The 27,520-nt window shown below is 37.7% G+C and overlaps 1 protein-coding gene across 3 annotated transcripts; it reads left to right on the top strand.

Annotated features, from left to right (window-relative positions):
• The first annotated feature begins 5,788 nt into the window (after nucleotides 1-5,788).
• Nucleotides 5,789-25,943, top strand: DCTN4 (dynactin subunit 4). 3 transcript variants are annotated; one of them, XR_015695950.1, is made up of 15 exons: nucleotides 5,789-5,972; nucleotides 9,201-9,271; nucleotides 10,121-10,299; nucleotides 10,645-10,688; nucleotides 11,914-12,021; nucleotides 14,523-14,543; nucleotides 16,560-16,633; nucleotides 17,070-17,182; nucleotides 17,310-17,419; nucleotides 18,970-19,043; nucleotides 19,900-19,954; nucleotides 21,493-21,600; nucleotides 21,882-21,979; nucleotides 24,047-24,368; nucleotides 25,794-25,943. XR_015695950.1 is itself a non-coding variant. In XM_087709438.1 (14 exons), exons 1-14 carry the CDS (start codon nucleotides 5,838-5,840, stop codon nucleotides 24,258-24,260), a joined length of 1,404 nt encoding a protein of 467 aa, XP_087565564.1. In that variant the 5' UTR covers nucleotides 5,789-5,837; the 3' UTR covers nucleotides 24,261-25,943. The 3 variants fall into 3 exon arrangements, 2 of the variants coding, with proteins under 2 accessions (XP_087565564.1, XP_087565566.1); XM_087709438.1 differs by having other exon boundaries at nucleotides 24,047-25,943; XM_087709440.1 differs by lacking the exon at nucleotides 14,523-14,543 and having other exon boundaries at nucleotides 24,047-25,943.
• The last annotated feature ends 1,577 nt before the right edge of the window (nucleotides 25,944-27,520 follow it).

Genomic DNA, 27,520 nt, shown 5'->3' on the forward strand with positions numbered 1-27,520 from the left:
CTCCCAGAAAAAAAAAAGAGAGTTCTCCTACAGGGATTAAAGCGAAAAGCAGAAATAGCGGCACCCAACTTTCACCCTGAGCCAAACTTTGTCTCAGACATACAGATACTAGGATGAGACAAAGAAATTTAATAAGAGCTTCTGAATTCATTTAGAAAAGCATCACCCACCCACCCCAGCGCTGAATCTTTGTAGAGGGGAACTTGCTTATGAACTCCAGGCAGAAACAATTATTGTGACTCAAGAAAGATTGGCAACCAGTATTATGTGGTTTGTTGTAAATAGAAGTGGTTGGGTGGAAGATATCCTGTCCAGCCTCCATTCTGTATCACACAGGCAGTAGAATATGATGCTTGTTTCATTTCCTATAGTGTAGCCTTTCAGAATAACCATGATTTTTACTCAGCTTCCCCAAAAGGACGCTTTTAAAGCTTCATCTGTATGTTAGTTTCATAATCCCAAAAGACTAAGGAAGGCAACCTTTCATTTAGTTCCAGTATGAGACAAATAAATTACATCACTGTTTCTCACAACGTATTTTTAAATTTGTACCAAATATGAATTGATTAGAAAAGGACAAATACTATTTAGATATCTAGAACTCTGACAAGCAATTACTGGTTCTGACTGATGGCAAAAACAATTAAAACTCAGGAAGATAATATATTCTCTATGTGTTTTTCTCAGAAATCAAGTCATATGGAAACCATTACAGTTTCGACAGCAAAAAGGAGATATATTGAACTGATTCCCAGTTAGTCTTAAGAGAATTATACTGAATAAAACTTTGGGACACGAATGAAGCTGAAGTAATTGTATATCAGATTACCAGAACGAAGTTAAAAGTCAACACTGAGCACTTTGCTAGAATGCGTCTATGATCTTAAACTGTTTATTTTGCTGAAATACCACATTCATGATGTCAAAAAAAAAAAAAGATTCCGTTGTGGGAAACTGGCATTCTTTCTTATGGAATATTCCACCATAACAGCTACTTTTTCTTGGAATATTCCATTGTTCCATGAGATTAAAAGGTTCAAGAAAATTCTTCGATTTGGGGCTGAGTCAGGGGAAAAAAAAGTAACTGTGGAACAATGGTAACAGTTCATTTTTCAACAGCCCTGCTTAGTACATACAATTTTGGGGAAGAGCAGTTGGTTTGCAGGTGTGAAGAAAGAAAGAGAAAGAAAGAAAGAAAGAAAGAAAGAAAGAGGTGTAATTCAATGTCATTTGTCATATAGCAGATATTATTTAAGAGGATAACACCAACTATAGCCTCTCTGGGTTACGGTATATGCTTAGCACATGTTCTTTTCAGGAGAGAATATTTTTTGTTTTCTGATCAAATTCATACAGCTTAATCCATTATGTAGGAAAGAAGATAATGTCTTCATATGGTTGCTTTTCCCTTTGTAGGTGGCAAAAAAAGAAATCCACAACAAAAATAGTTTATATTTTTCCTTTGTAAAATAAAGCAACTGTATTAAAAATACCTTTTCCCAATGACACTGACTCCTAAATTTCCTAATTTGGCACTTTGCCAGATCAATATCCACAGGTGCATATCTGTAGATGGCCAAAGCACACCATTTATAAACTAGAAATGAGATGCACATTCTTCAGTTGAGCTGACCTTCAAAGAGCATAATATTGTTAATTTCATTTGTGACAGAAGAAATTGTGCCTTCTATATGTACCTCGTATGTATGTAAAACTGTGCAGACTGAGTGAAATTTGAACTATTCCAAAGTAAACTGCACGAAATAAATAGTAATGACAATATAGCTGTCCTTGAGCTCTAGAGTCCCATTCAGAAATTGAAACATTTCTGAATCATACAGGCTTCAGGTCCTCTGTGACAACAACCCACTGCAGTCCATTAATATGGAAGAGTCTGTAGGCGAAGAATGTCTACTTGAAGTTGTTGGAAGAAAGGTAAAGAAAGTTGGAAATATACTCAAACACCAATGGAGTCCCTAGTGTTCTCTTGACTTTGTTTGGTAGCAGATATTTTATTACCAAAGATAATATCAGTGCTAGTGAAGTGGGCTTAGCTCCCTATTTATATACAGTAGCTCAGGGATGAACTGTGGGCAGGGATGACCTGCCAATGTTAGTGGGGGGGTGTACTGAACATAAGGTACTGGCACAAACTACTGCATATAAATAGGAACCAAGGCCATATTCATTAGCACTGATGTTACCTACATCTGTAATCAAGCAACCGAGCTCAGAGAACACCAAAGTTCATCCTTGAGCTACCTATATTTTCTTCTGATATCAGTGGAAGCTATAAGTTTTGACCCACTGACAGCAGAGCATCAGTCTTATCCTAACCTTTTTTTTTGAGGTGGCTATTGAAGAGGTTAGATATATTTTATCCCTTGATAGTAAAAGCGGATTAGAGCACACATTTTTTGGATTTCCCATTTAGCAATAGGAATGCTTATTAATATGAACTATAAATTAGATGGTTCTTGTTAAAACCACCTTCTGGCTGTGAATTAGTAAGTTATGTCTTAATGCAAACCATTTTTCTATTTTAACTCCTGGGCAAAATGGACATGATACAGAAGAGTCATAATAACTAAAATATAGTAAATCTGTTTTAAAATATGAAATTACAGTATTTGCTTTAGCACTGTTACGCAATGATTATTTTGCTTTTGAATAAATCAATTTCTGTTAGAAGAGAAGTTGCTCTTAAAAGTTTAGAGGTTATCTTTTGGGGGGGGGGAGGAAAAAAGCAACACTTTTGAATTGTTTTGAAGCAAGCTCATTTTTTATTTCTTTTGCTTTTGAAAACATGAATCCCAATCATACAAGTGGTAGACACACTACAGACATTTTAATGTGACTTGTCAGGTACGTAGTATGAAGGCAATATATTCATCCAACCACTGTGTAATGAAAAGGGCAACAATATTGCCTTTCTAATTTCCATTTGCTCATCTTCCTCTCCTATATGATTCGAAACAAGACTGCATCATTGTTTGAGCTAGTAATTGATAGCAAAATAAGCCAGCAATTATCAAAACAGCTACACATTTTACTGCTATAAAACTATTTTAAGAAATAAATTTTCTGGCAGGGGCCTGATATTAACTTAAAGTCTCCTGTTATCATAGTTTTTAAAGAAGCTCTATCACAATAAAATAAGAATAGTGAACATTTACAAATCATCATTAACAACTACTGGTAAATGCATTAACTGAGAGTGAAATACTACCAGGCTCAGCAAATGGCAAAATTTACATACGTATATTAAGAAAAAACATCTTAGAATCCCACTTTTTCCAAACAATGTTTGCTGAGGATAGTTAGAACTTTTTAGAAAAGGTAACATAGGACGCTGGCAGCAACCTGTATCAACCATTAGCACCAGTCAATAGTATTTGTGATGCATTTTTGAATGTTTAGTTGACTTGAGTTTCATGTTTAATGAATAAAGTATATAATAATAATAATAATATCATATATTTTAAGAAAATACTTGGTCGATACCTGGGATGCTGACAGCAACTTGTATCAACCATCAGTGCAAGTTAATATTGGTGATACATTTTTAAATGTTCAGTTGACTGAGTTTCATGTTTAATGAATACAGTATAATAATACTGATACTAATACTACTAATACTAAAAAACAACAATAATAATATGCCGTTTGGAATTGACAAATGTACAACAATGGCAACAAAAGCAGGCAAGGTCATAGAAGATGATGGAATAGAACTTGAGAATGAAGAAATGATAAAGGCAGTAAAACCAGAAGAAGATTTTAGAGGCCTCTGACTTAATGCATAATAAAGTCAAGGAATTAACTTCAGCCAAGTACATTCGACGAATTCGCAAGATGTTAAAGTCCAAATTGAGTGGAGGAAACATCATAAAAGCCATAAATACCTGGACTATACCTGTGATTCGATACTCTGCAGGAATAATTGACTGGACCCAGATGGAGTTGGACAATTTGGACAGAAAAACAAGGAAGCTTATGACAATGAATCATGCTTTGCACCTTAAAAGTGATGTTGACCAATTATAGCTGCCAAGAGCAGAGGACTCCTACAAGTAAAACAGACTATGGAGACTTGTAGGAGTCGAGGACTCCTACAAGTAAAACAGACTGTGGAAGAAGGAAAACACAGCTTGAATGATTACATCCAGAAAAGTGAAGAACCAATGATTAAGGAAGTAAATAAAGGAGGCCTTTTAAAGACAACTAAGTCAAAAGCTGAATATAAGAAAGAAGTAATTGAGAAGAGAGCTGAAAATTGGAAAAACAAAGCTATGCATAGCCAATACTTGGAAAGTATTGAAGGCAAAGCTAACCAAAAGCTAACTTGGAACTGGTTAGGATCAGGAGCACTGAAAAAAGAAACAAAAGGCTTTATTTTGGCAGCTCAAGAACAAGCCTCAGCCACAAACTGCATGAAGGCAAAAATTCAACGTTACCCCAACAACAAATGTCGCCTCTGTAATGAGAAAGATGAGACAGTCAACCACTTGATCAGTGGGTGCAGCAAAATTTCACAAACTGACTACCTACAACGCCATGACCGTGTTGCTAAGATCATTCACTGGAAATTGTGCCAAAAGTTTGGATTTGAGTACAGCAAAAACCACTGGGACCATCAGGTTCAGAAGGTTTTAGAGAATGAGAAAATCAAGATCTTGTGGGACTTCAGAATCCAGACTGACAGGCACTTGGCCCACAACACCTGACATAACAATAGTTGAAAAGAAAAAAAAGTATGGTTCATTGACATTGCAATATCTGGAGATGCACGAATTGAAGATAAACAGCAAGAAAAAATCACAAATTGCAAACTGAAGTTGAGCGACTGTGGAAAAAGAAATCGAGTGTTGTCCCGATTGTATTTGGAGCCTTTGAAGCAATACCTAAAGGGCTACCTCGCTATTTGGAAATTTTGTAAATTTATCAGACCTGAACATTCTGATTCTACAAAAAACCACCGTACTTGGAACAGCTTCTATCCTCCCACGTTACCTTAACAGTTCCTAGGTCCTTGGTTAGGACTCGAGCTGTTGAGCTACCAACCAGCCCCAAAGGCTGTGAATCTCACCAAAGATTAATCACATAATAATAACAATAACAACAACAATAATGATGCCAATCTTTTCCAAGTGATAGACCTGCAATACCCATCCAATCCCCCCCCCCAAAAAAAAACTTCTTTGCCTCCCGGGGGAATGGGTCACGGAAGGTTTTTAAGAAGAAAGACTGGAGAGCCATCTATCTGAAATGCTATATGACAGAGTTCTCCAACCTATCTAGGTTGGCGGCCCGGAGGAAGTGGGGGCGGGGGGGGGAGAGAGGTGGCTTTAGCCGCGCACGCGCACACGAGAACGGAGGCGCGCGCGGCGGTACCGCGGGTGGGGGTATACGCGCACGCACTGGCCAGCCACTCACGCGGCCCGTTGGCCAATAGGCCACTGCCTGGTAGGGTTTCTTGCTTGAGCAGGAGGCTGGATTAGAGCGCCTCCATAGTCCCTTCCAGCTCTATTCTGATTGATTACAACAACCATCAGTCGGAAAATGGGTTTTTGTTTAAGATGTACACAGACTGGAGAAGATAAATGTATCAAATTGCCATAGGACGCGCTAATTTTAAATTTGACAAATAATTCTCAATGCCATTTCACGCCCCTCTGTCCGATACCACTTGCAGAGAACTGGCGGAAATGACGACACACTGGTTACTGCGGCCCGTGCACGAGACTGAATGTTTCCGGATCACGTGGCGGAAATCGGGGCGTGTTGGGTGCGGTGGCGCGCCGGAGAGCTTGGGGGCCGGTTTCTGTTCTGCCAAGATGGCTTCCCTTCTTCAGTCGGACCGCGTCTCCTACCTGGTGCGCGGCGAAAAGGAGATCCGCATGCCGCTTTCGCAGCTGTATTTCTGTCGCTACTGCAGCGAGCTCCGTTCTCTCGAGTGTGTCTCGCATGAGGTAAATTGGCCGTGTTGAAGAGGCTGGGGAGTTTAATCCCACGCCAGCGGGGTGGATTGGCTAACCCTGCTGCCACTCGCAGTCCTAGCTCCTTTCCCTCTTCATCCAATTGGCTGTTTTTCTGGTTTGGAGCTCGAGAACAGAACCTCGATTGGGGAGCGTGCCCCCCCCCCCGCCCTCTGTCAGTGTCCCTTTGTGCTGCCTTGGCTAGGCTGAAAGGGAATAAATTGTGGGTAGGAAAGAGAGGAAGATATTTATAGGAAGGGTGGAGTGGAATCGTTTAGCATATGTATTTGAAATAGAATTTCTTCCCATGAAATTGTTGCTTTTCCTGTGTAAATTGCCATCACTCCCTCCTCAGACATTATCACATGCTATGCCTCCCAGTTAGTTACTGAGACAATTTAAGCCACATCCTTATTCTCCCACCCCCATATATTCATATTTATATATTTATGTCATGGGTGCCTGCCTGCCTGCCTCAGTCCAGTTGGAGTCTAGGTGGTACTGTTGGTAATCACATAATGTTAACCCATCTAACTATATGAAACTTGTATTTGTAAAAAACACAACGGTGGCCTACAGACTTGATTCATATTTTGGTACCTGTAAATTTCAAAGTTCTTGGGGACGTGTTTTGTGATTTGCTGCAGAAAAAATGCCTCACTTCATTTTAATTTTAGATATATTTTATTTAATGGGATATTAGGGTGCTGCAAAACACAAACAGTATTCTGAAGAATGCTCCTGGTCCCCAGATATATTCTGGAGGCATTTTTTAAAAATGAAAATGATTGAGGACTGAAGTATGAGGTATGCCCACGTGTGTAGAAAAGGATAGAAATACACAGATATGATAGAGCCAGGATGGCGAACCTATGGCACATGTGCCACAGGTGGCAGGTGGAGCCATTTGTCAAGGCATGCGAGGCGTTGCCCTGTCAGTTGCCCAGTGCACATGCACGTGCTGGCCAGTTGAGTTCAGCCTTTTTTAAAGCCATTTTTTGCCCTCCCCAGGCTCCAGAGGCTTTATAGGAGCCTGGGGAGGGCTAAAAGAGTCCCCCCCCCGGAGGGTGCAAAAAACCAGCCCTATGGGCACACTAGAAGTTCAGGAACGGACTTCCGGTTTGTTTGTAGGATCAGTTTAAGCCCTCCGGAGGCTTCAGGGAAGCCTCCTGAAGGTCCCTGAAGCCTCCGGAGGGCCTCGGGGGGGGGGGGGAGGCTGTTTTTGCCCTCCCCAGGCTCCTATAAAGCCTCTGAAGCCTGGGCAGGGCAAAAAAAGCATGCAAAAAATGGGGGGTCGTGCCTCTAATGTGTATATGCGCACTGGGGTGTGTGTCACACGTTGCATTATGGGTGCGGCACGCCTGCACATGACCCCTCTGCGCTCCCCCCCTTATGGCACGGTGAGCCAAAAAAGGTTCGCCATCGCTGTGATAGAATATCCTGAAAGACTAGTACATTGATTTTTGTGTGAGCCATCTTTTTGGAGAAATTCCCATGACATTTTCACAGAATTCCAGATGTGCTATCCAGTTTGCCAAGCTAGGGCGCACTTGGAATTCAGTACTGTAGTTTGTAATACTGAAAATCTATTTATTAACCAACCGTTCTAAAGCCTTAGTAAGACCACACCTTGAATACTGAATCCAGTTTTGGTCACCACATTACAAAAAAGATGTTGAGACTTTGGAAAAAGTGCAAAGAAGAGGAACTAAGATGATTAAAGGCCTGTAGACTAAAACATATGAAGAACAGTTGCAGGATTTGAGTTTGGCTAGTCTAGAGAAAAGAAGGTGGCATGATAGCAGTACTCCAGCATTTGAGAGGTTGCCATAAAGAGGAGGGGGGCTCACCTTATTTACCAAAGCACCTGTAGGCAGGACAAGAAACAATGCGTGGAAACTAATCAAGGAGGGAAGTAACCTGGAACTAAGGGGAAACTTCCTAACAGTGAGAACAATTAACCAGTGGAACAGCTTGCCTTCAGAAGCTCTGGGTGCTTCATCAGTGGAGTTTTTAAGAAGAGACTGGACAGTCACTTGTCTGAAATGGTATAGGTTCTCCAGCTCTATTTTGATTGATTGACCCAGTTTTGTTCTGTATGAATATGAATGAAGAGGAATATTTTACTTTTTAAATCTTATTCTGTTACTGTATATGTCTTTGAATGCGAACCAATTTCCATTTTAAAACTGTCTATAGCAGGGATATCAAACATGCGGCCTGCGGGCTGGATGCAGCTCATAGAGGCCACGCCCACCCCGGTTCCGCAAGGGCAAAAACAATCCTGATACGTCATGATACGGCCTACGATGTGATCAGGTTTGACACCCCTGGTCTATAAGCAGGGAACAAGAAACATCTTAGTCATTATGATTAAATGGTCCTAATCTGAAGTATTAGTTTTTGAATTACTTATTTTTTAGTTGTTCAGTTCTGGAAAAAAAAAACTAAAGGGTAATTAAAGAAGGTGACAAGCTATTGGAACCCAGTTAGATAGAAAATAAATTTTAAGAATTAGTTCATGATAGGACAAATTCCAAATTTGTTTTTTGATATCGCCTGTTCAAAATATTAATAGTTGAGAATGAGAAAAATCTCTGCTAGAAAATTCATGGAATCACTGCTAATTATAAGTTTGTTTTTCATCCCAGATATAATGCCAATTTTAATTGTCATTAATAATTCTGGGGATTGTAGTTTAATAAAGATTCTGACTGTTTTTCTGGTACAGAACTAAATTTTGTCTCAATAATAATATCTAGAATAGAAAGAAATTTTGCAGTTTTGGAGAAAAATCTTTTCCCTTCATTTAATTGTCAGCTCTTCTGAATCATCTTATGTCTCCTGAGCATGATGTTTGATGTTACATTTTAATATTGTATTATTGTATTATTAAATATTAAATATTTTAAAATGGGACAATTTTTTCCCCACAAACATCGAAGTGTATATTTGAAACTAGCCAGGAAAGCCAGGTATTTCTGGTATTGGCTCTTACCTGTACAATTAAAATGCCCGTCTGATCTTTGAGAGCAGCATCTGAAATCACATCTGAAATCACAATAATCAAATTAGAGTTTTGTGGTTTATAAATCAGTATTTTGGATATTGTCCTGTCCCAACTCCTGAAAATCCAAATGTCTTTTTTGTTCCAAATATAAGATGCACCATTAGTTGAAGTATAGTGATGAAGAATGACGATTCTTTAAAACTATTCTGTAGGTGGATTCGCACTATTGTCCCAGCTGCTTGGAGAATATGCCTTCAGCTGAAGCTAAGCTGAAAAAAAATAGGTAAGACTACATTCCCCCCCCCCTCTTTCTTTTCCTAAAGCTTTTTTGTATTTTGCGTAATCTCTTTATATTTGACCACATACTTATTAATTTGAAACTCATTTTTAATTTAATAGTACAAGTAGTCCTTGATTTATGACCATAATCAAACCCAAAATTTTTGATGCTAAGTGAGATATTTGTTAAGTGACTTTTGTCTCATTTTACAACCTTTCTTGCACAGTTGTTAAGTGAATCACTGCATTTGTTAAGTTAGTAACACGGTTGCCATACAGTTAAGTGAATCTGACTTCCCCATTGACTTTGCTTGTCAAAAGGATACAAAATGTGATCACATGACTCTGGGCATTGCAACTGTCATAAATATGAGTCGGTTGCCAAGCTTCTGAATTTGGATCACATGACTATGGTGATGCTGCAGTGGTCATGTGAAAAATGGCCATAAATAACTTTTTCAGTGTTATTGAAACTTCAAAAGGTCATTAACTGAAGTGTTGTAAGTTGTGGACTTACAGCATATAGAATCTTAACAGATTGCTGTAAAAAATGAAGGAATATGCATGACAGGATTTTTGTTTTTTTATAACAGACTAGATACATGAATTTGCTTCCTGTTGCTTGCCTCGATGAATTTTTCTGAGCAAAAAGTATTTTAAAATATTTATTTTTAAAAACGGTTTTGGAATTATATGTACATTTATAAGTCAAGAGCCTTGGCTCCAATTTATATACAGCTTTCAATTTTAAGAAATAAATATGGTTTACATAATATTGAGCATTGTCACTCTGTTGGTAAATGCAAACAAATCCATTCAGTTAAAAAGCTAAAATTGGTGTCTTCTTGCATAGGTGTGCCAACTGTTTTGATTGTCCTTGCTGTATGCACACCCTTTCTACCCGAGCAACAAGCATTCCTGCTCCATTGCCTGATGATCCAGCTAAGACTACAATGAAAAAAGCTTATTATCTTGCCTGTGGATTTTGCCGTTGGACATCTAGAGATGTTGGCATGGCAGATAAGTCAGTTGGTGAGTGTCATATCTAAAATAAATGGGACTAGGATGGCTTAAAAAAACTACATGCTTTGCACAGTTATCAGTCAAAAGGGGAACACCTGTCTTTAGTTTGCATGATTGACATATCAATCATGTTAACCAACAGTCAGTTACTAGATTAGAAACACAAGCTGCTTTCTGACTCACATTATACAGTGATGAAGCACACAGTATTATGTCATTCTAAATAACAAAGATACAGTATTAGCCCAGTGATGGATTTAGCAGAGTTACTTTCTATATAGTTTATTTTTGACTTGAACATGTATTTCATGATTCCCTTTTCAATTGTTGATGTTATTTTTTGTTATATTGCAGCCAGTGGAGGTTGGCAGGAACCCGAAAATCCTTATATACAAAAGGTAACTAAAAAAACCTCATATCTAGTACTTTAAGTTTGAGAGAAGTCTCAAGTGTTATTCACAATCTTCCCACAACTAATTTAGCAGTGTAATATAATTGTCGACCTAGGTATGAAACTGTGTTGGTGGAAAAATCATCAAGTCCATGTATTTTTCCATAGCTGCCCTGCTTTGAGACACTGCTCTAATCTTATTAGCTCGGTAAATGCAATAGGGAAAGCTATGATCTGTATAGGGAAGATCACAGTCCCTATATAATTTTTAGAAGAAGGAGGTTTACCTTTTGCTCAGGTCAGTTTTTCTTCCCAGATCAATTGTCTTCCTACATACAAACAACTAGATAGCTTCTAGTCATTGATGTGTGTAATAGGTTTTGGAAAGCAAAAGATCATTTCTGGATTTCTCTGGTATGAATCTGATTTGACCTTTGAGTACTGAATACTTAGTTAAAAGACCCATACAAAGGAAAGACATTAGTAATTCAAAGTTTTCTTTCAGTTTCTCTTTCTCTATTTGGATGACCTTGGAATTAACAGATTAATTAAGACAGGTGACAAAGCTTGATAGATAGAATCCTGCTCCAGATCAGCTTAATTCCTGTTCAGGGAAAGACACAGCAGTAGTTAGCCCAAGAATGAAGATAAAATTGGTCTGGGTGTAGCTTAGTCTACATAAGCATTGTCTGTGTGTTTGCACATGCATATCCTATTGTTTCAATAAAACATGATGTTGTTTAAAAAGAACAAAAATATAAACTACCACATGCCAGAGTGTTAAAATATATTTTGGAATATATCTCGAAACATTTTTTAACATTTGGAATTTTCACATGAATAGTTTTAACATTGCAGGCTTATTCGGGAATAAATTAATTTACTAGGAAATGTGAAAGTGAGATAAATCAGGAATATATTGATTTGTCCATGTTTAGCCTCTACAAAAGAATAGTAATATTCATTCAAATGAGTAAGCTGTAAAATGTAAATTGTAGTCATGTAGAATAGTGGCACAAATTAAACAAAATATTCTATAAATAAAATAAATAGGGTTAGAAAGAGTTGCTAGGAAGAGAGAGAGTAAATCTTAAACTCCACTATGTGAAGGTTTGTAAATGCAGTGAAAGGTTATTTTTTTAAAATAAAAAATCTGAGTGAATTCAGGAAAAAAAATTCTTGTAAAGAATGTGCTTTCTCATGAATAGCTTAAAATGTTTCTTTTTATATAGATTAATAAACTAGTGGAATATTATCAACAGTTGGCTCAGAAGGAGAAGATGGAAAGAGATCGTAAAAAATTAGTTCGACGTCGACCATACATGCCACTGGCTTTTTCGGTAAGCTAGGAAAACAGCACAGAAATTGTTGAGGTCACACAGTGAGAATCAGATGTAACATTCTAAAGTACAGTGATACAATTGTTATAGTTAGCATTTTTAAAACTGAAGCAAGAACATTTAAAAAATAATAATTGGAGCTTATCTGAAGTTTTCATAGCTTATGTTTTATTAATCATCTGCAGGTAGTTCTCAATTTACAATTCATTTAGTGACTGTTTGACATTACAACAGCACTGAAAAACGTGACTTATGACCATTGTTCACACTTATGACTATTGAACCAACCCCATGGTCTTGTGATCAAAATTCAGATGCTTGATAATGGACTCATATTTATGACAGTCGCACTGTTCTGGAGTCATGTGATTCCCTTTTGCTACCTTTTGACACGCAAAGTCAACGGGGAAGCCAGATTCACTTAACAACTGCAGTGAATCACTTAGCAACTGTGGCAAGAAAGTTCATAAAATGGGGCAAAATGTACTTAACTGTCTTGCTTAGCAACAGAAATTTTGGGCTGAAACATGATCATACGTTGAAGACTACCTGTGCTTGAAATAAATGTAGGGTTAGGCATTCATTTTCATTTCATTTTTTCATTTTATTGAAAATTTATATGCCGCCCTTTTCCCTGAGGGGACTCAGGGCGGCTTACAACAGTGAAGGGAAGGGAGTGCAAGACAAGACTTAAAAAGAAAGGAATCGTGATTAAAAGAAAATTGATCGTAAAAACACAACATTCACTCAACATTCGGGCGGGGTGAGAGTAATCCTATCCCCAGGCCTGACGGGATAGCCAGTTCTTAACGGCTGTGCGGAAGGCCTGGACTGTGGTGAGGGTACGGATCTCCACGGGGAGGTTGTTCCATAATGTCGGAGCAGCAACTGAGAAGGCTCTCCTCCGCGTAGTCGCCAGTCGGCACTGACTGGCGGATGGAATTCGGAGGAGGCCTACTCTGTGCGATCTGATGGGACGCAGGGAGGTGATTGGCAGGAGGCGGTCTCTCAAATAGTCAGATCCACTACCATGGAGCGCTTTATAGGTGGTAAGTAAAACCTTGAAGTGCACCCGACGATCAACAGGTAGCCAGCGCAGCTCACGGAGGATTGGTGTTATATGGGCGAACCGTGGTGCGCCCATGATCACTCGCGCGGCCGCGTTCTGGACTAGCTGAAGTCGCCGGATGCTCCTCAAGGGCAGCCCCATGTAGAGCACATTGCAGTATTCCAGCCTAGAGAGCACAAGGGCTCGAGTGACTGTTGTGAGAGCCTCCCGGTTCAGGTAGGGCCGCAACTGGCGCACCAGGCGAACCTGGGCAAATGCCCCCCTGGTCACAGCCGACAAGTGGTGGTCAAAACTCAGCTGTGGATCCAGGAGGACTCCCAAGTTGCGGACCCTATCTGAGGGGGATAAGTTTTGCCCCCCCAGCCTGATTGGTGGAACGTTAGCCAAATTTTTGGGAGGAAAACACAACAGCCACTCGGTCTTTTCCGGGTTGAGTACCAGTTTGTTAGCTCTCATCCAGTCTTTAACAGCCTCAAGGCCCCGGTTCATCACGTCCACCGCTTCATTGAGTTGGCACGGGGCGGACAGATACAACTGAGTATCGTCCGCATACTGGTGGTATTTTATCCCGTGCCTTCGAATGATCTCGCCCAGCGGTTTCATGTATATGTTAAATAGCAGGGGGGACAGAACCGAACCCTGCGGCACCCCATAGGTTAGGGGCCTCGGGGACGATCTCTCCCTCCCCACCAACACCGACTGCGACCTGTCCGAGAGGTAGGAGGAGAACCACTGTAAAACAGTGCCGCCCACCCCCACCTCCCGCAGTCGTCGCAGAAGGATACCATGGTCGATGGTATCGAAAGCCGCTGAGAGGTCGAGGAGAACCAGGATGGACGCATAGCCTCCATCTCTGGCTCTCCAGAGATCATCGGTCAATGCGACCAAAGCGGTTTCAGTGCTGTAACCGGGCCTGAAGCCAGACTGGAAGGGGTCAAGGTAGTTAGCTTCCTCCAAGGTACGCTGAAGCTGTAAGGCCACCACCTTCTCAACAACCTTCCCCAGAAAGGGGAGGTTGGAGACTGGACGATAGTTGTTAAGAACTGCTGGATCCATTCATACTTTGAAATCATAAAGTAACTTGGCTTGAATTTTACAGTGAAGGTTCAGCTTTGGAAATGGGCCCCAATACCTCAGATTTTCAAATGCTGATTACTGTTATTCTGTATAGAGTGATTTAACTCCGAGTCGGCACAAATGTAATGTCTGAGATATTTAGATTTAAATATGCATTTTCTTTTAATTTTCAGCTATGCATTCAGTGTCAAATGAAAAGCTTATTTTTTTTCTTGGCTAAATAATTTTGCATATGCTTGCTGCCTTTTGGATAACACTATATAACCTGCTTGCTCTGTGCATTGCTTTTGTCTTTATTGGTGCATATTTTTTTTATCTCCGTTGCTACCTGCCGCTAATTTGGGGCTCTCCACAGCAACATACTATACATGTAGTGGTAAGTTCCTTTAGTTGGTTCCATTAGCTGGATTCAGCTAGTCAAATTGTCTTTATTGCATTTGGGTGACTAACATGCTCATAATAGGAAAGTTCACATTCAATCTGAATGAATTAATATGCATTTGAGTTTAGTAGTCATATAACTCAGTGTATTCCTTAATTTTTTTTATATAAAACCAAAAGTGTTCAGTATAAGACCCTATAAATGTTCTGTGAGGTCACAATCTTTGATGAATTGTAGTGCTATTAAGAACAGTTGGATAGATTTTGCCTGGACAAGTATGTTTTGGGATTCCACTGTCTATGATTCTTCGACACATTTTAGTCCTCTTGAACTATAGATAGCCTATACATACATTACTCACTGTCTACAATTTTGTCACTTAAATATTTATTTCCCTGTTAAAAATCATAAATTCTTTTAAATAGCAATCCTGTATAGAAACTTTAATATATATGTTATCTAATATGTTAAGTAGATAAATGAAATATATTTTCCTTTCCTTTAAACTAAAACAATAAGCCACCCACCAAAAGTTTACAAAATAATAGGTGAGCTAGAGAGGCAAAATAATATCCCAAAATATTTAGCAATTTTAAAAAATAGTACATGGCATGGGTGTCAAATTCCCGGTATCACGTTGCCATCACATGACATTTCATGACAGTTTTCCCATTTGTGGAGCTGATATAGGCATGGGCTGCGCGTGATACATCTGGCCCACGGGCTGCCAGTTTGATATCCTTTGTATGGAGCTAAACCTATCCTTACTATGAAGCTAACACGGACTGAACTATTAGGAGCAGCAGGAAGATAAGTAAAATAATTCAAACCACCTGACTCAGTAACATTGCCATATAAACTCTGCTTTCAGTGCTAGCAGTTACCATACTTCTCTGAAAAGTTGTCTGACCTCTTGTACATGTATTTAGTTCATTTTTTTTTCATTTTTTTAGTGCACTGGTCTGGCACTAATGGGAAATGAACTGTTTCAATTATTTTCTGTATTCAGAAGAACACTTTTGAATCCAACCTACTTTTTCTTAGAAATTGACAACCTTCAGTTTTGATATCTTCTGTCACAACACAGAATGTCAATCAATTTGTTGCAAGTACCTCAGCTGACTGTTGTTAACTCAAGTATAGTATAATGGGGTGATTTCATATCATGAAATATAGTCATTATGTATTTTTCAGCTCTAAATCATCTTCAGGTCTGTTGCAGTAGAGGGTATTTGGCCACAAAAGTAGGCCAAATTACTCCTAGAATTTAAACTATTTTTGTTGTAAGCTGCCCAGTGTCTGGATATGAGATAGGCAGCAAATACATTTAATAAATAAGTATTTATGTTCTGAGCTAGAAGATTTAATGATCAAGTGAAATTTAAATGTAATCACTAAATGAAAATACTTTTAAGTAGAATAAACAGTGATTGAGGCTTGCTGCTTTTTTTTTTTAGCTTTTGTATGTTTGATTTCTGTTCATCAAACTATCAAAACTTTCTCTGGAGGGAGAAAACTTCCAGATTTCCTTTTCTTGTAATTGATTCACTTGTTTTTAAGCTGCCCTCAAACCTCAAGATGGTGTTTTCATTTGCCAATACACCTCTTGTTATTGACAGGTAATCCTTGACTCACAACCACAGTTGTGACCAGAATTTTGGTTTCAAGTAATTGTGGTAGTAAGTTGAGGCACCACGTGCTCAGACTCATTTTTATGACTGTTTTTACGACAGTCATTGAATGAGTCACTGTGGTAGTTAAAACAAACCACTTCATCTAATGGACATATTTTTGCTGAAAAATGGCAAAAAAGTAGCATAATGTGATAATATGATTGTGGGACTCTGCAAGCTGATTGTAAATGTAAGCCGACTGCCAACCGCCTGAAATGTGTGACTGGGGGGATGGTGTGGCAATCATAACTTCAAGGATTATTTTTTTCAGTCGCACAATTTTGAAGGTTTGGTAAGCAACCAGTCATAAATCAAGGATTATCTGTATCTCTTTTAGGACAAATATGGCCTTGGAACCAGGCTCCAACGTCAGAGGCCCGGGGCCCCTATCAGCGCCCTTACTGGACTTTCGTGAGTACTAGTTCTTTCATATCAATGATTGATAAAGTTGCTTAATCCCAATCATATAAAATGGAAATAGTCTCAGAATCAAGGATAATTCTGGGTCTTCTTTAGCTGATTAGTTAAATGCTATACTTTTAATACCAGTGTGTGGACATCTAAGCTGTACCTGTGATCTTTTCTAAAGTGTCATTTTATTAAAAAAAAAATACAGCTCATGTTCTTACTTCTAAAATTTGCTATTATCTATATTAATTAAGTGTTAAAATGTAAATTGAGTGCTACCACTTGGTACTACTATTCCATGTGCTGCAAGAGGATTTGAACATAAGTAAAGAATTGATCTCTAGCAGCTCTATACTGCTTCTTTTGAACCAGCAATTTAGTACTGCTTAGGTTTTTATGGCTTCTTTTAAAAGTAATCAATCCATTCCCTTTACCTCAGGCTGAAAGAAGGGGAAGACCACAAGGAGATAAAAATTGAACCAGCTCAGGCTGTGGAAGAAGTAGAACCTTTACCTGAGGATTATTACACAAGGCCAGTCAATCTAACAGAAGGTAATAGTTTAGCTTGTCTTTATCACATTTCTACCCAAGCTGATTGATTCAAATGGTGCTTGTTCTTATTATTCAAAATCATGAACTGAGATTTCTGAATTTTCTGAACTTCCTATGTTGTGAACAGTGACAACCTTAAAGCAGCGCCTCCTGCAGCCAGATTTTCAGCCCATTTGTGCTTCTCAACTTTACCCACGTCATAAGCACCTTCTGATCAAACGCTCACTGCGATGCAGGGTATGTAGTCATTATAAAAAACTTTACTGCCATCATAGTCACTTTTGACAAAATTAGAGATTATGTACAAATTCCTGAATTCCCTGTCCTGGAATTGTCATTTTCTTCCATATAACTCTTTCAGCTTGGCCCTTGGCTGATTTTGAATGTAATCAGCATGGGATTGCATGTTTTGAGAATTCTTAGATTACAATAAATTCAATAGGAAAATATTGCTTCTCTGGGTCCATAAAATGAGGCAGTATCCTTCATAAATGCATTTTACAGTGATGAAACCCAGTTGTAAATTTATACTGCTAAAAGTGATAATCATATAGCTTGATCTTTCATGATACCAAGTTCATCTTACTTTCATTCCAGTGGCTACTGATGATAGTGGTAAGGAGTAAAATGGAACACTGACAATTCCAGGCAATGCATGCTAAATAAATAGAATGAGGAAGACACTAAGTATTTTATTTGAACTACAAGCATATTGAGTTGAATTCGTTCTTTAGTTCTTACTTGAAATATGAGCACTAACGACTTAAAGAAAGACTAATAAAAGACTAAGTTCCAAAGAGGTAAAGACTCTTATCCTAAAAGATACATTTAGAATATAAATTAGTATTATTTGTAGAATTCATTGTCAAAATGAATGTAGGTTTAAATGTTAAGTTGGATAAATTTGTGGTGCAGAAGGCAATCTAGGTTTTCTGCATGGTGGTTATATCTCTATCAGTTTATATTCAAGGTATGTTTCCATCTCCCCATATCATCTTGTCAAAGGCTTGTGGCTAGCTGTGATAGGAAACACAGCTAGCCGCAAGCCTAAATGAACTAAAGGAACTTTGACAGTTGTGTTGCAGTGTGTCTATAAGGGGAAAGATTACCATAACACGGAAGGTTTCAGGTTTCTGCAAGATGCCCTAATTAATTCCAAGGAAGGAGAGACCGTATTCCAAGGGTGGGAGAAGATGAAGCACAGTTTGGAGCTGGATTGTGAGAAGAGGAAGATATATTTAGGATAGGCAATTCCTCCCTAGAATTTGCCAGGGTATCTCTATTAGGGTGGAGTAGCATAGGTTTGATCTGGCAAGATTCTGTCTGTACAATGTTATGCAGATAAAGAACTGAAGTTTGACTGACATTTTTACTTCGTTCTTGGACTAGAACTGACAATAGGGCAGGTTCTTTCTAGGAAACAAAGTTGTCTTTTTTAATGTCTGAATAAAATCTTTCAACATTTTTATAGGCTATTTCCATTGTTAAGGAAATGCTTTATGTTCATATGGATGAATGCCCTTGGTTCCCCCCCCCCCCCCCGGTACTCGTATCACTTCATATCTATTCTGGAGAACACTGGGTTTTCTGTAGCAGATTTGAGATAGGAGAAATCCATCCCAGTAGCAGTTTCCATTCTACTGTCAACAGTCACTCTTGGATACAGTCCAGCCCTTACATTCTGTTTAGTGAATTGAGTAAAATAAAATGATTCTGCAATGATATTTGTAATTCTTGAGCATAGCTTTGCAAACTTCTTATTCTCATTTGTTTTCTTTTGTTTGTAGAAATGCGAACACAATTTGAGTAAACCAGAGTTCAACCCCACATCGATAAAATTCAAAATTCAATTGGCTGCTGTGTAAGTATTTTGAAAACTACTGCAAGAAATCAAAAGACTTTCTCATGTTTGGGATAAATCTATATCTGCTGTATACGGTTTCTTCTAGCAAATTAAGATTCTCACAATCCAAGTTCTAGCATGCAGAAAAATAGTGTGCTAGTAATAGACTTTCTATTTTAGCTTTTCTTATGAATATAGATACAATAAATGTGTGGAAAATATAGTTTTAAAAATTCCAGTTTTATTAAACAATGCAGTGCAATTAGCTAGATGTTATGTTAACATACATCAAAAGTTTTCAAGGAACACAATGGTTTTTAACATCACAATTAACACTGTAATCTATGTAATATGTAACCTGCATAAATGAACTGTTTCCTCCTCTCTTTCCTCATCCTAATTTGAATGCTATATCATTTTACTAGCTTATAAGTCATAAAATGTGTAAGTCTGGAAACGTGCTACTAGACTTCTGATTTTCAGCCGAAATTGGTGCATTCTACTGTAGGGAGGGTATTTTCTTCATGGCGTAGGAAATATCTTCTAATCCTGTCTACTAGTTGCAAGAAATGAATATTTTTTCCTGTGAGGTCCATCTTTCTGTGAATACAGAAAAAGGAAATTCACAGTAATTCCAATTACTGTATTGTATGAAAAAACAAACTGGAAGCTATAAATTACAATATAATCTCCTTAAAAAACCTGTTTCCCAATCATAAATTTTACCAGTTTTGAAAAATGCTTCAGTGTTGAGAATAATTTGAAAACCGCATAATTGAAAAATGAATTATTTAAAATTATAAAACTTAGCAAAAAGTCTAGAGACAATGCCATTCATATGTTTCCTATTGGTGTTTTTTATTTGTATTTATAGCAATTACATCCCAGAAGTGAGAATCATGTCTATTCCTAAACTACGCTATATGAAGGTTAGTAATTGATTACTTTAACCTTCTTTAGAGATGGACCTTCAAAGCTTCATGAAGCCTGCATCTGCTGTTTTGTTTAAAATATGGCAGAGGTCTGGAAAGCTAACATGTTATGTTTAATAACATTGATTCAGGCATGACCCTAACTCAGGGTTTCACAATCCACTGTTTTTAAATTGGATTCAAAAGCCTATCAGGATGAAACAATTGAAAAAGATGCTCATAAGGAATACATGATAAAATGTTATAAATATAAGTTTAATGTGTGGTTTTGAAAATTGTAAATCTTGAAGCATTTCCCCCTTTTCTTTCACATAGGGAAGACTAGGTATAGTGAGAACACCAAACCTTAAGATGAAAACTTTGAGGTGTCAAACTTTTCTCCCAGAAACCCTCTAGTTTTAAAAGCCATGGACCACTTTCCTAGCATCAGGGTAGTGCTTGCTAATTATGATCACCATGTGAGACTTCCTGGAAGTCCTTGCTTGATGCACTTTCACTAATCTTGCAAACTCTTTGGCGTCTGGTAAAAGACAGGGGAAAAGATTGGGAGAAAAAGAAATTTAAAGATGCTACTCTTTGGCCTTTGTAGCATTCAGTTGTATAATTATGAAAAATAGCCCCCCTCCTTTCCTTTGGGAAGCTAGATCATGAAATTTCAAAGGAAAATTGCTTTATTAAAAACAAGAAAATGATACAGTCAGTGGACAAGGAGATTAAATAGTGCTGCTAATATCATAAACACTTTATAGAAATCTCCCACTGGGAAAAAAACCCTGCAATTTACGTGTTTTTTTAAAAATATACTACTAATATAAAAGGGAAAGAGATGCCACTTTCTATCAGACAGGACTGATAGAACAATAACCAGAGACAGGAAATGAAAACCAGACACCCCCCTCAAAATTTTTAATGTGATAACTAGGCATATACTTACGCTTCTTAAAGTAATAATTCCTTGACTTGAAAAGATTCCTTCTATTACATATCCTTGCTGGAACTTTCAGTCTTAAATTTGAGGTTAGAACTGAATTTTGACTTCCTCCAACCCAAGCCCACTATTTCTTGCTTCTTTCTCTCAGAGGTCTCTGGGGAAAAAAGATATATTTTTTCTCTATCAAAGAGGAAAGAGTTTGTGGGGAGGCAATTAGACTTCTGCTGTTTGCTCCCAGCCATGAGATGGAAGCACCTTCCATCAAGAAAAAGTCTTGTTGAGAAATGTATGTACTGGTTGCCTGGGGTAATAAGCTGAGTGAGGGTGAAACTGAATCTTTTAAAGTTTTGTTATGCTGTAGGGTGACTGCTTGATATTTCAGATTTTTATGTTTGATTTTGGTTTGGTTGACTGCAAACTAATTTATAATATTCCTTAATTCTAATATGAATTGGATATTTATAGTTTAGAAAAATGAATGGAATAATTGTTCATGTTACTATTTAGAAGGTTAGCACTTCCTAAAAGGGCATCATACAGGCAAAAATGGTTATATAGAACCTTCATGAATATTTTGTCTCTTATATACTTCTGTCATTCATAGGAAAGTCAAGTTCTTTTAACTCTAACCAATCCAGTGGAAAACCTTACCCATGTGACCTTAAAAGAATGTGAGGAAAATGATTCTGAGGATATTAATAGTACTGCAAAGGTAAGTATCGTTTATCATCTTAGGTGTATAAGCTAATGTATATACTCTGATACTATGCTAAAAATATATTAATTGTGAATATCTTGCATAGTCCTTTTTCAGGTTCAGAATGGTTTTTTGCCATAACACAATAATGTTATTTTAAAAAAAGGAGAGGAAGCTTTTAATACCTATGATTAGCATAGGTATTAGATCTTTTGGATATGGTAGCTCAAATTTCATTAGCAATTATAGTTGTTTTCATATTTGTTATGAAACTTTTTTTCTATGTCTCTTTTCAGGTAGCGGTTCCTTCCAAGGAACTAATCTTGGCTGGCAAAGATGCAGCAGCAGAATATGATGACTTGGCAGAATCTCAAGATTTCCAGGATGACCCTGAGTAAGTTTGTTTGTCTGCTTTCATAGGCTGTAGATTTGCATTTATCAACTATTGAAAATTGACCAATGCTGTCTTAACTTTTTCTAGGGGGAAATTAAAAAAATTTTTTTTCTCCTAGTAGCAGTAGATTTTAAATAGGCTAAATAATATATAATACATAAAATGCAAATGCAATTTTCTACATCCATCTGATACATATTCCGACATGTTTAGCAGGAAAGATGAACCTACTGTACCAGTGATTTTAGTTCTGGCAAACATCAGCATCAGATGCAGCCTTCATTAGACATTAGTTTGGATACTGCCACTGGGTACTACTTGCCTGGGAGGTAGTATTTTGATAGACGTTTCTAGGAAGCAAGTACTAAGGCTAAGGCCCTATTTGTGAGCATCCCAAAGGCATTTGGGTGGCTACTGTTGGAAGCAAGACGATGGACTAAATGAATCCTTTCTCTAACCCAGCCCCAAATTTGTTTTGTAGCCAATTCTTGAGTAATGTAACTATTTAGCCCCATTTTCATTTAATGGAAATTTTGGGCTCAATTATGGTCATAAATCGAGGACTACCTGTATTATGTTCAGTAATCCTAAAGATAAGATAAACTTTATTGTAATTTTTTACTGGGAACACACTGGCACAGATTAAAAATGAAATTTGGTTGCCTGCTCTCAAAAGAGCATCAATATATAAAAATAAATACCATTGTCCATCTTGAATACATTTCTGAAAGAGGAAGCTTGAGAGTTCACAAGGTTGATACTATATGGAACAAAACTATGACTGAATCTGGATGTTCTGCTTTGAATATCACAAAGCTTCCTCCTAGAAGAAAACAGATCATGAAGAGGATGTGTAACTTCCTGCGGGAACTGGGGGGGGGGGGGAGAGGCAAAGGTGATCGCGTTGCTTGGTGCTTTTGGGATACCGCTAGGTTGGTGAGCAGTGCTGAGCCCAGCTGAAGAGGGGGGTTGCCGAGCGGCTGCTCTCTTACGAGTGGGCTCTCAAAGAGCTGGGCACAGCCTCATGGGCGAATGGCTGTGTTGCGCTTTCGCAGCAGCGCAACACAACAGCCATGAAGCGACCACGCTCACGAGTAGCCACCCGGCAAACCCCCTTTCCAGCCAGATACAGCGCCATTCACTAACCTAGGGGTATCGCCAAGCTGCATGGGCACCTGTTTGCTGCTGCCCGGCTTGGCACCTTCGAAATGCCAGTGAATGGCACTCTGCTTGGCTGGAAAGGGGGGTTGCACAAGTGGCTGTTCCGCTCTCGCTCATGTGCCTCCCAGCCTCACGATGCCCTGGCCCAGCTCTCCCTGCAGAGCCAGGGCACTTCTGCTGCTGCTGGCGCCATCCCAGCATGGCTTTTTCGGCAGCTTCCAAACTGAGTTTTCCCTCAGTGGCCGCTCTGGGCGTACGCTCTATGGTTTGGAAGCCGCCGAAAAAGCCATGCTGGGATACGGCGGCAGCAGCAGAAGTGCCCTGGCAGCCACTCAGCAACCCCAAAACAATAAACCCTCCCCTCATAATAAGGCCCAAGCCATATTTTGTGGGTAAAAAGAAAATAAGACCCTGTCTTATTTTTGGGGAAACATGGTAGTATATGGACTGCATCTAGCTCTTCGTCCATTTATGGTAATTAATTCTCGTATTCCTGATGAAAAGATGGGGGAGATGACATTATTTGTTTCTGAGAATTGAGAGACACTGGAGCAGCATTGAAAGTTTACAAGATCCTGGAAATTGAATTGGCAGTTCCTTACTTGAACAACAGTCTATTTCAGTATTTATTATTATTATCTCTTTTATTCATTAAACATGGAACTCGGTCAACTGAACATTTAAAAATGAGTCACAAATTCCGTTGACTGGTGCTAATGGTTGATACAGGTTGCTGCTAGCGTCCTATTATTATTATTATATACTTTATTCATAAACATGAAACTCGTCAACTGAGTTTTATGTTTAATGAATAAAGTATATAATATAAATAGTTATAATAATATTTATTATAATAATAAAAATAAAAATTGTTGTTTTGTTGTTGTTATTATTCCTGTTTTGTAGCATCATAGCCTTCCGGAAAGCTAACAAAGTTGGGATATTCATCAGAGTTACTCCACAGAAAGAAGAAGGAAAAGTTACTGTAAGCTTTAAGATGAGACATGAATTCAAAAATCTTGCTGCTCCAATCCGCGCCACAGAGGAGTGTGATCAGAGTTGTGAAGTTATTTGGCTCACCCATCACGTGGAGCTCAGCCTGGGCCCTCTGCTTCCCTGAAGTTTGTGCCTTAATTGGTTGCTAAATGATAGGTGTTTTGAAAATGCATTCTGATAAAATGCTGGTTCTACGGAGATGCCTTGGAAAGGGAAATTTCAGCCAAAAAAGGTAGAGTTGAAACAGAAAAAAGACACCCCCCCTTGCCTCCTTCTCTTCACATCTATTACATGAATTAGTGATTCTGTCACTGTACCATATGCATAGTCAAATTGACAGGTCAAGCTTAGTGTGCATGTTTGTAGTTATCTTCTATCTTCCTTAAAAAAAGTCACACACTAGTTTCTTGCAAAACCTTTTACTAGCTTTCCTTGCACCAATCTAACCAAGCTAGTATTGGACAAAATCTCTTTCCTTCTCTGGTACATTTTCTGATAACTGGATTACTACTTTTCTGATAGTAGTAATTATTTCAACTAGATTTTTCAGTAAAGCAATAATCAGCACAGCAGCATGACATGTCTTCCTTTCGCTATCTGTCAGTCATCTCAAATATTACGGCTAAGTTTTTTAATCTACCATTTGTGGCATTTTGTTGTCTTGTTATGGACAATTCCTGAAAGGAAAACAATTAAGAAACTAGCACATTAATCAATACTATATCATTGGAAGATTTAACTTCTTAGGCTGGAGAATGCTTATTTAAAGGAAATGCAATTTAGAATAGTTGTATTTGCTGATGTATTGCATTTATTGAAGCAAGAATTGAATTGGGACAAGCACTAGTGTTCTGGTTAAATTATTCCTTTAGGAACAGGATACGGACCAAACATAGCATATTATGATTTTAATTACTTTAAGTATGTAAATTTGAACTTTTAAGACCTCTTGGAAAAGTAAGTACCATCACTATTGTGTAATTTTGAAGGTGTAAAATCTTATTCCCCTACTGAACAGATTTCATTAGGTTTTGTTAATAGGAAGGTGAATAAATTATTATAAAGTATAATTCCCACGTTTTGGGTCTTGAATTTTAATGATTTGAAATTTAATATTGCATGCACATTGTATGTAATGGGAAGGTGAAAATATTGGATTGTAGACTGGTGGCCATGGGCACTCATTACAGTGTGAATATTTATTATGTAGTTCCAAAATTGGAATGGAGAAGATGAACAGCAATGTATAATTGGAAGATGTACTTAAGACCCCTGGAAATATATTTCTAATTTGTTAGAAAGTGTATTTAAGTAGTTTTAATTGGTTTGGCACTATTTAAATAAAAGTTTCAGCTTTGAACTTTGTGCAATTGATGTAAAAAAAAAGTTTGATGTAGATTATATACATTGTGCAGCATGAATTTAGGACATCTAGGCAATATTTATTCAATGTGTAGTACAATATTACTATCTGCTGCTCTCAAATTTATATATTAACTCTAATTAATCCATGATTTAACTCCCCACACTAATTAAAAGTCCAATTAATAAGTTAATATTGTAACGAACTAATGTATATTTATGATTTCTTGTAAACACATATAAAGTTGGGGCATACTTGAAAAGTCTTTTCTCCTTTTAACCTCTTACAATATAGGAATACTTGTACATATCTCACTTCACATATCTGTAAAAATATCTCACTCAAGGGACATTCTGCCTTTATCAGTATTAGGATCATTGTATTGCCTTATTGTATAATTTAGTTAATTTCAAATAAATAAGCAGACAAAGCTGCTTTCATGTATTTTTCCTTTATCATATTTAAGAATTTTCTGTCATATTTCTATGATTAGAAATAACTACGGTAGCCTACATTTCTTTTGGCAATGCTAGCATAACATGATTTGTAACACTGGACCAATAAATTACTTTTGCACATCTTTTACAAGGCATGCAAAAGTCCCAAATTTTGAATGACAGGTAGTCCTTGACTTACGACTACAATTGAGCCCAAAATTTCTATTGCAAAGTGAAACATTTGTTAAGAGAGTTTTGCTCCATTTTATGACCTTTCTTGCCACAATTGTAAAGTGAACTACTGTAGTTGTTAATTTAGTAACCAGGTTGTTAAGTGAATCTGGATTCCACGTTGACTTGGCTTGTCAGAAGGTGCCAAAAGGGGATCACATGACCCCTGGACACTGCAGCCATCATAAATATAAACCAATTGCCAAGCATCTGAATTTTGATCTCCTGACTATGGGGAGATTGCAACAATGGCTGTAAGTGTAAAGAATGGTCATCAGTCCCTTTTTTCAATGCCATTGTAACTTTGAACAGTCACTAAATGAACTGTTGCGAGTTGAGGACTACCTATACTCCATAAAAAGAGGAAACTTGTCCAGTTTTTTTAACATTCTCAAATATGAATATGATCAATGCTTTTTCTATAAAAAAGCTTAATTGAAACTGTTATCTAATTTACATTACTATCATTTAGCTTCTGTCACTTGTGAAACATGTATTGTACTTATAGGCATGATGATTAGAGTAAGATTAGTTGAAAGCATTCATCCATCTTCTGTATATCCCACTCATCTAACCAATAAGAAAGCAAATAGCAAACACTATTTTAAGTAAAATTATTTACTTTTCTCTGTGAAAATCTATTCTATGGTGATGTCTGTTGTAAAAGACTTTTTGCAAGTAGAAATGTTAATTGTCCTTTAGCAAATTAGAATTGAAACTAAAGTGCCATTCCAGATGCACTTGAAATGCACAATGAAAAGGGTAAGACTGGCAATAGGCAGGAAAGATGCTATAGAACTACTAGGGTGTATGTACTTCGAACACAAGATAGCTGTGAATTGGGGCTCTATAACACAATGTATTTTAGAGGGATAAAATTAGACCGTGCAGATGACCTAGCAAAGATCTTTAGAAGAGATTAGAGTCTTGGGAATGCTCCCAATTCAGAACCAACTAATATTCAACCAATAGCAAACAACACTGTAGATAAATAAGCTTCTATATATATTCGCTGTGGGCTATAGAAGCATTTAGAGTTCTTGTATAGAGTAATTTACAATATAAACCATACATTTAAGACTATAACTAACTACCAGAGTCTCCAAATTGTTCATTTGCATTTGATATTTATTCCCCCAAGATCATAGGTTTTTAAAAACTTCAAAAATAGCTTCTTGATTATTAAATTTTATATCATTTCTCTTCCTGCTATCTGCCCATATGGTACAATGAAAAACCTTGAGATACCTGGCATGGATCTGGTAACAAAAGTAGAATTCAGAATGCTTTGGATTGTGTTTTATCCAAGATGAACAGAAAATTTTGTCAGCCAATTATGTTCTAAATTTAAAA

The sequence above is a fragment of the Thamnophis sirtalis genome, unplaced genomic scaffold (genome assembly GCF_051295495.1).
Source record: "Thamnophis sirtalis isolate CommonGarterSnake01/CBP01778 unplaced genomic scaffold, rThaSir2_p1.2 scaffold_3, whole genome shotgun sequence".
NCBI classification, from domain to species: domain Eukaryota; kingdom Metazoa; phylum Chordata; class Lepidosauria; order Squamata; family Natricidae; genus Thamnophis; species Thamnophis sirtalis.